Below are 8,239 nucleotides of genomic sequence, written 5' to 3'. Positions count from 1 at the left end.
GCCTTTTTTTGTGTCTTTGTTGTTGTTGTTTTTACATAATTTTTGACATTTAACGCCTATTTTTGGTCATTTAACATTTTTTTTGGTCCCTTTTTTTTAATTTCACGGCTTTTTCTTTGGTCATTTCACTTCTTTTTTTGGTATTTTTTTTTAAATTCAGCTTTCTTTGTCTCCTGTGTTTTTGATGAAATAATCGGCGGAACAGTTGAAGCTCGTCCCTGGAGAAGAGAAGGCTGGAAACGTGATGAAACCGCCTCATGATTATCTCTCTCTGTGGCAAATTAGATGCACTTTGGTCCAATTACCTGCTATCAGATCGCAGCACTGGCGGAGGAAGAAGGACATCAAAGACTTTCCCTCCTTGCCATGCAGCAATGTGGCGAGCGTTGTGTTGTCGACCCGAGGCTGTTTGATTGGCTGCTGAGCCCTTAAAAAATATTAGAGAGTTTGTGATGAATCTGTCCTCGCTGTGCCACTTCTTTACGTTCATTTATGCTCTTTCTTTTCTTCACACATCTACAAACTGTGGACCAAGTTTTTAAACCTTTATTGAACTTAAAGTAACAAGAAGTCAATAAAACTGCATCGTCTGTGACATTTAGAGGGGAACATATCTTATTACTGGATTATGTTTTTGACTGGGGACTTTGACCCACGAGTTAAAGTTTCTGAAAGGTTTGAATTGAAATTGGATAAAAAACAAAATATGGGAGTGGACTAAAATTGGAGGCCATTCTTTTTCATTTAAGGTTTTGAGATCTTTCAGTAACTTCTAAAAACTTTTTGGAAGAAGTTTAGAGACATGTTTTATTTTTTTAAGTTTTATAAAGATTATTTAAATGTGTTATGTGGTATTTTTTGTCTTTCATTTATTTATAATATTTTTTAGAAAGATTTTAACTAAATTTATTTACAGGAGCAATCAACCATGATTGAGAATGTTGATTTTGATCATTTCTGCAAATCCCTCTGGTCGAACCAGACTCCATTCAGAAAACCATCATTTTAACAGTATTGCATAAAAACTCAGGAAATTTGCCAAAAACATGAAAGCATGCTTTAAATTTATACCTTAAATTTTTCAGTTAACTTTTTGTATTATTTCTTTGTGTTTCAGCCTCTTAAAAACTTCTTTAACTGTTCAAAAATCCATAACATAAATAAATAAATAAATTACATCCATTTATTTAAACCTTTGATAGAACCTGACTCCATTCAGAAAACCATCATTTTAACAGCAGTGTTCTTGTGTTCTTACAGACAAACCTGACAAAACATGAATTCAGACTTTTTCCACATCAGCATCATGTTGGAATTATTCCCGCATCCTTTTGATATGTTTTATTGACATGAAATCACAGATAAATCACTTAATTCTAATTAATGAATAAAAAAACATTTAACAGGCTAACTGACAGGAAGGTGTCTCTTAATTTATACCTAAAATTATCTAGATTTTCTGTTAACTTTTTGTGTGATTTGTTTTGTGTTTCAGTCTCCTAAAAACTCCTTAAACTGTTCAACAACCCAAAAAAAAAACTCCTAATAAATGACATCCATTGATTTATAACTTTTATCGAACCAAACCTTATTCAGAAAAACAAAAATTTCAACAGCAGTGTTTTTGTGTTCTTGCAGAAAGACCTGACAAAGCATCAATTTAGACTTTTTCCACATCATCATGTTGGAGTTATTTTTGCATTTTTAAATAAATTTATTGCAATCAAATCACAGTTTATTTTGGGTACATGTAGCTGTAGTAAAGGCATTCAGTGTAGCCCTGATTGTTGTAGTTAATTCTGTGTCCTTTTGATCAATTTATTGACATACAATCACAGAAAAATGCGTCATTTTAAAGGAGACTCGATGACTTGTATGACATGAATATGAAGTGGTTCCTGCATGAGGTCTAATCTTTCCATTTGGAAGTTTCCCAGAATGAAACCACACTTCGGATCAGACTCTGCTTCACTTCTGTGTCCTGCTTCATTTGCAGCGTGTCCTGCATGCAGCTGGTGTGTTGGATGCTCCGCTCTCTGCAGTTTTTAACGAGTGTGAACTTTAGCGGCGCTGCATGTTGCATCAGAGTGAAAATAGCTCCTGAAGCTGCAGATATGTGGGTCAGGGACGGGCCGCGACGTGCAGCAGCTGGTTTCTGTCAGCAGACGAACCAACTCTCTCTCTCCCTGTCAGCTGCTGCACTCAGACATTATTTATTGTTCACAGCTTTACGTGAACTTCTCTCTCCTGTCCGCTGTGGTGTTGTTGATGCAGAGCTGAGTCCAGAGCGGCTCCCTGCTGCTCTTTAACGCAGCACATGAACACACCCGTCACTGATCTGCTTCTGTCCCTGCAGCCTGCAGGTTTTGCAAAGTGCACTGAGCCAGTACATAAACGAATGAAACAATTGTTTTTAATTAAAATATTGCCAGAAATCCACCGTTTATCGTAGAAAGAAACTGGAAAAAAACCAGCCATTATTGTCAGAGTCTGATCTTTCCGACAGTCCTTGAACGGATCATCGGTTATAAAAAAGTGACCAAAACTTATGTTAAAATGTTCAATTCAAATCATTTAAAATAAAGCGTTTGCACTAACCAGATCCTGTTAAAAACATTAAATTCTGCTCCTCAGAGACACTGTGAAGAGATGATTGATTCTGCTGAGACCAACGATCACGTGACAAATATTCACTGAATATCTGTTTACACAGAGCAGAGAGGAGAGGACAGGAGAGGCTGGAAACATGACAATACTTCAATATGTACAATATGCGGAGAAAACTGGCTTTGATCTATTACATAGTTTTGGGGATCATTTTGTGTCTTTTTTTGGTCTTTTTTATATATATTTTTTTTTTAAAAATCTTTTTTGTTATTTTGTATCTTTTTAAAGTCATTTTATGTCTTTTTGGGGAAAAGTGTTTTTATAATAATTCTGTGGCATTACAATTTTTACGAAATAATCTTAATCTCTCTTCAGAGAAATTCAACTTGCAGAAAGATCATAAACAGTCAGTTAGAGAGGGAGCTGTGCAGCCTCAGGCCTGTTATCTCACACACACACACACACACACACACACACACATACTCTCTCTCTCTCTCTCTCTCTGTCTCTCTCTCTCTCTAATTAACAGGACTCTCTCTCCACTTGGCTTCCCTCTCTAATTGGCTCGCCATTTCTTCCCATTAATTATGCTCCATTTCATATCCCCTTAATGAGTCTGGCCCCGCCTCCCTGCTTTAACGCTAATTAGCAGCTCTGAGGCTCAAAACAAGACCAAGAAGAAAAGGAAACCTCTACAGGTCAGTGTGCTGACTCCTCTGCCTGTGTTTTGTCCCTCTGCAGCATCCATACCCGTCTGAGGAGCAGAAGAAGCAGCTGGCCCAGGACACCGGCCTCACCATCCTGCAGGTCAACAACTGGTGAGTTCATGTTGGGACGCACCCCGCCCAGAGGCAGCCTAATCATTTGAATGATTAATTCCTGAGGGGTTATCCCCCAATCACAGTCGGGGAGGAGGGGGTTAATTGGCGCTCGGGGGGCGGAGGTAGAGACCCGGAGGAGGCTTCCCGCTGCGGTGTGTTTATTGAACGTCAGCAACTTTCAGTGTTGTTGGGGATTTAAGGTTTCACGCCTCGTTAGCACACGGTTAGATTCACCTGCAGGACTGATGCTCTGCACGTTCTAGGAGATATAAACAAGTTTTTTTTACTGTGTCCTGAGCCGAGCATTGGTGGTTTGTCAAAACATTTAACGAAAAACATTCACTCAAATGTTTTACTTTAGTACAAAGCCAAGGTGCATTATTATATAGTGTTTGTTTTTTTTAGTTCATTTTGTTTTTATTTTTTCATTTATTTTCAAAAAGTTTTCCGACTTTTATATTTAGGGCCACGGGGCAATCACACCGAGCACTGGCCCCTATATTAATAACCAGTGCAGCACTATTGTTATACTGTATTATGGTTTTGCCAAAAATGCTTTCTGTTCGAGGCCAGAAATTCCAGTCTGTCCACCTGTGGCTGCTGTCACTGTTCCGGAACATTCAGGTGGCAGTTAATTTGGTTGATTACTCTGCTCTGATTGCCTTTGATCTTTGCTCTGATCAAAGCCTTTGATCCTTTGGTGTGATTACAGTTACAGATACACAGCGCACACTCCTCCAGATACACATGCTTCACACACACACACACACACACACACACACACACACACACACACACACACACACACACACACAGGTAACTTTATGCGATTTTCTTTACACACACACACACACACACACACACAAATGCGCACGTAAGCGCGCACACTCCTCCAGATACACATGTTTCACACACACACACACACACACACACACACACACACACACACATTTTGAGGTTAAAGGTCATAGGTTGCTGTATAAATAAATACTTGAAAAGGAATGCTTGTTGTAGGTGTGCTCCTTGTATATAATATAGTATCATAACATTACTAGTATTAATTGTTTGACATCTGAAGAATCTCCCCAGAGGAAATTTTCTAGTGTTATTTATTATGTTTTTTTGTCTTCAAGTTATTTTCTTATATTTTTAGAAAGATTTTAAGAACATTTCTATTTTAGAAAAAACCCTCTTGGATCAGCTGGAAAAGTCATCGCACAAAGCTGAAAAAAACATAATAAGCCCAGTTCAATATATTAATGTTCTGCAGGTGTTTGACTCCACCAACAATTTGCCTGCATGGATAATAAAATGAAACCACTTGATTTGGATATTTGACTTTGATTTTGCATGAATTATCAGCAGCAGCATCACTCAGTATATCTTATATCATTTCATATCACGGCAGAATCAAACAGCAGCAGCGACGTCACACGAGACAAAACAAGAGTCACGTTTCAGAAACATCAGGATGATTTTAAACAGCTGCTGCAGAAATCCTCCTGAAACAAACACTTGTAAAAGTAGAGAATGTAAAAACAGATTCTGATCATACCGACCTGAACACGATCTCAAGACCCCCTCCTGGCTTTTATTATATTATTATATAATATAATATATTATATATAATATATTTTTTGGAATATCTTTTTATAGTTTAGCTCCACCGCTGGATCAAACTCTGTCTCCTCTCCTCGCTTATGTTTCCTCTCTTGTCCTTGTTTCCTCTTCTCCTGATGTTTTCTTGTTTCTTTTCATTTATTTCACCTATCCTTTATTTATTTTCCCGAGGAATCATTGAGGGCAACCCCTCATTTACAATGATGTGGAGAGTACAGAGAAAACACAAAACAGCACAGACAAAACATGCAAAAACATTAAAAATGGTTACAGTGAAAGGCAGATTTATTGGTTATCATAGTTTTAGTTCCTTGCTTCCTTTTGTCTTTCCTTCTTTACTCTCCTCTCGTGATTTTCACTCCTTGTCTCCCTGTTTCCTTTCCTTTCCTCTCCTTCTTTTCATCTCTTTTTCTTGTTTCCTCTCCTTGCTTCCTTATATTTCCTCTGTTGTTTTCTCTCTTTTCCAGTCATGTCCTTTCCTTGATTCCTCTCCTTGTCTCTTTGTTTCCTCAGTTATCCTGTCGTCTTTTTGTTGCCTCTCCTTGTTTCCCCCCCTTTCCTGAGTTCCTCCCCTTGTCTTTTTGCTTCTTTTCTTCTTCTGTCGTGTCCTTGGTTCCTCTTATCTCTTTTTCTTGTTTCCTTTCCTTGCTTCCTTATATTTCCTCTCTTGTCCTTGTTGCCTCTCCTCTCCTCTTGATGTTTTCTTGTGTCCTTTCCTTGCTTTGTCTCAATGTTTCTTTCCTTTCCTCTCCTGATTTCCTCTCCTTGTCTCCTTGTTTCTTCAGTTATCTTTTTGTCTTCCTCTACTTTCTTGTTTGCTTGTTTCCTTAACCCTCCTGTTTCCTCTCCGCTCCTTCTCTCTCATCTCCTTTTCTTGTTTCCTCTCCTCATCTCCTTGTATCCTCTCCTCTCCTTCTCTCTTATCTCTTTTTCTTGTTTCCTCTCCTTGCATCCTTAGATATCCTCTGTTGTTTCCTCTCTTTTCCTCTCCTCTCCTTGTTTCCTCTCCTCACCTCCTTGCTCCTTTTCTTCTTCTGTCGTGTCCTCTTTTCCTCTTATTTCTTTTTCTTGTTTCCTTCCCTTGCTTCCTTGTTTTTCCTTTCCTTGATTCCTTTCCTTGATTCCTTTCCTCTCCTCTCGATGTTTCCTTGTTTCCACTCATCTCTTTGTTTCCTCAAATATCCTGTCGTCTTTTTGTTTTCTCTCCTTCTTTTTTCTCTTCTCCTGTTTCCTCTCCTTGTCTCCTTACTTCTATTCTTCTTCTGTGGTCTCCTTGTTTACTCTCATCTCTCTCTCTTGTTTCCTCTCCTTGCTTCCTTATAATTCCTCTGTTGTTTCCTCTCTTTTCCTCTCCTTATCCCTTTGTTTCTTCAGTTATACTGTAGTCTTTTTTCTTCCCTTTTCGTTTCCTCTCCTTGTTTCCTCCCCTTGCCGTTTTTATTTCCTCTCCTCTGTAGTCTCATTGTTTCCTCCCTTTCCTTCCTTATGTCTCCTTTCCTTCATTCATTTTCTCTCCTCTTGATGTCAACTTGTTTCTTCAAATATCCTGTCATATTTTTGCTTCCTCTTCTTGTTTCCTCTCCTTGTTTGCTTGTTTCCTCTTGCCTCCTGGATTCCTCTCCTCTGATGTTTTCTTGTTTCCATCCCTCGCTTCCGCTCGTCTTGATGTCTCCTTCTTTCCTCTCCTGATTCCTCTCCTAGTCTCCTTAATTCCTTTCTTCTCCTCTTGTCTCCTTTTTTCTTTTATCTCTTTTCTATCTCTTTGCTTCCGTATTTTTCCTCTGTTGCTTCCTCTCTTTTCCGGTCATGTCCTTGCTTCCTCATCTCTTTTTCTTGTTTCCTTCCCTTGCTTTCCTTTTCTTGATTCCTTTCCCCTCTCTCATTGTTTCCTGTCCTTCCTCCTTATTTCTTCAATTATCCTATCGTCTATTGTTTCCTCTCCTCTTTTCCTCTCCTTGTTTTTGTTAAAACAAAAGTTTAATTTCATCACATGATTGTTGTTCAAACTGTCGGATCAGTTTTTGTCTCATTTTGATTTGAACTTTGAACATTTTTTCTCCTTTTAATACTTTGTGTTCGTTGATTTATGAGGAGTGTGTGTGTGTGTGTGTGTGTGTGTGTGTGTGTGTGTGTGTGTGTGTGTGTTGGAGGCAGTTGGTGTAAATGGCATTTTCATGGCAAACAGCTGGAGCGGTTTATTTAAACACACTCGTTGTGGAGGGAGGGAGGAGGAGGAGTGGGGGACTGACCTGAGAATGACACCGGGGTGGGCGGGGCTTAGCGACTGTTTTACAAGCTGTGTATGTGTGTGTGTGTGTGTGTGTGTGTGTGTGTGTGTTTGGTGATTGTGTTTGTGTTGCAGCTTTGTTTAAAACCTCAGCAGAGGAGTCGGACTGTACATAGAGGAGCACACCTCCTCCTCCTCCTTTCATGCCGAAAAATATCTGCTCTTACTTTTCTCCGCTGCTGTTCGGTCTTCAGCAACTAATAAATCAACTCTCAAATTAGACTGAGTCAAAACTATTACCATCAACACTAAAGTTGGGCTGATCAAAACCCAACATTGTGATTTAACCCTCTGAACCCTAACTAGCTGTTTCAGAGCGTTTTCTTCTCTTTCTACATTCTCCTCTCTGTGTCCTCGTGTTTCACTGCAACATATTTGTTGCTGCCCAGGGACTACAGATGAAATTTAGCTCCTAGCTAATTCTGGTACGGCTGAGAGCCATGCACTGTCCCTGTTAAATAAACGAATAAATGAAATGAAATGAATATTAAATCTCTATAAATCTATTAGTCCTGCAGCTCTATGGAATCAGCACAATCAGAACAACTCAAACATGTCTTTGTGCAGAACAACAGTTAGAATTAGAGAAATCGGAAAAAAAATAAACGCTAAAAACATTGAAAAAAACGTTTTTCCCCACATATTGATTATTAGTAGTATTTTTAAATTGGAATGGAATGTACATATAAACACTTTTCCAAGTGCCTCTAAGTGTCACAAATGAAAAAATTACCAAGAAAATACACAAAATAACCACAAAAATTATGTAAAAAGACACAAAATTACCAAGAAAAGTTCTAAATATATGAAAAATGACACAAAAGGCACCCCCCCACAAAATAACAACAAAAATATCTAAAAAAAAATATCAAAAAAGAAAAATATGTAAAAAGACCAAAAGAAG

The 8,239-nt window shown here is 38.5% G+C and overlaps 1 protein-coding gene across 1 annotated transcript in view; it reads left to right on the top strand.

Moving 5' to 3' along the window:
- Positions 1–8,239, top strand: part of meis1a (Meis homeobox 1 a) — a 51,791-nt gene that overhangs the window by 31,885 nt on the left and 11,667 nt on the right. Inside the window, exon 9 of the mRNA XM_059333981.1 lies at positions 3,349–3,425. Coding sequence (XP_059189964.1) covers positions 3,349–3,425 — 77 coding nt within the window. The remainder of the gene's footprint in view (positions 1–3,348; positions 3,426–8,239) is intronic.

This window comes from Centropristis striata, chromosome 1 (genome assembly GCF_030273125.1).
Source record: "Centropristis striata isolate RG_2023a ecotype Rhode Island chromosome 1, C.striata_1.0, whole genome shotgun sequence".
Classification (NCBI taxonomy): Eukaryota; Metazoa; Chordata; class Actinopteri; order Perciformes; family Serranidae; genus Centropristis; species Centropristis striata.
The sequence above is the reverse complement of the archived record's forward strand: the minus strand, read 5'-3'. Positions and strand labels throughout refer to the sequence as shown.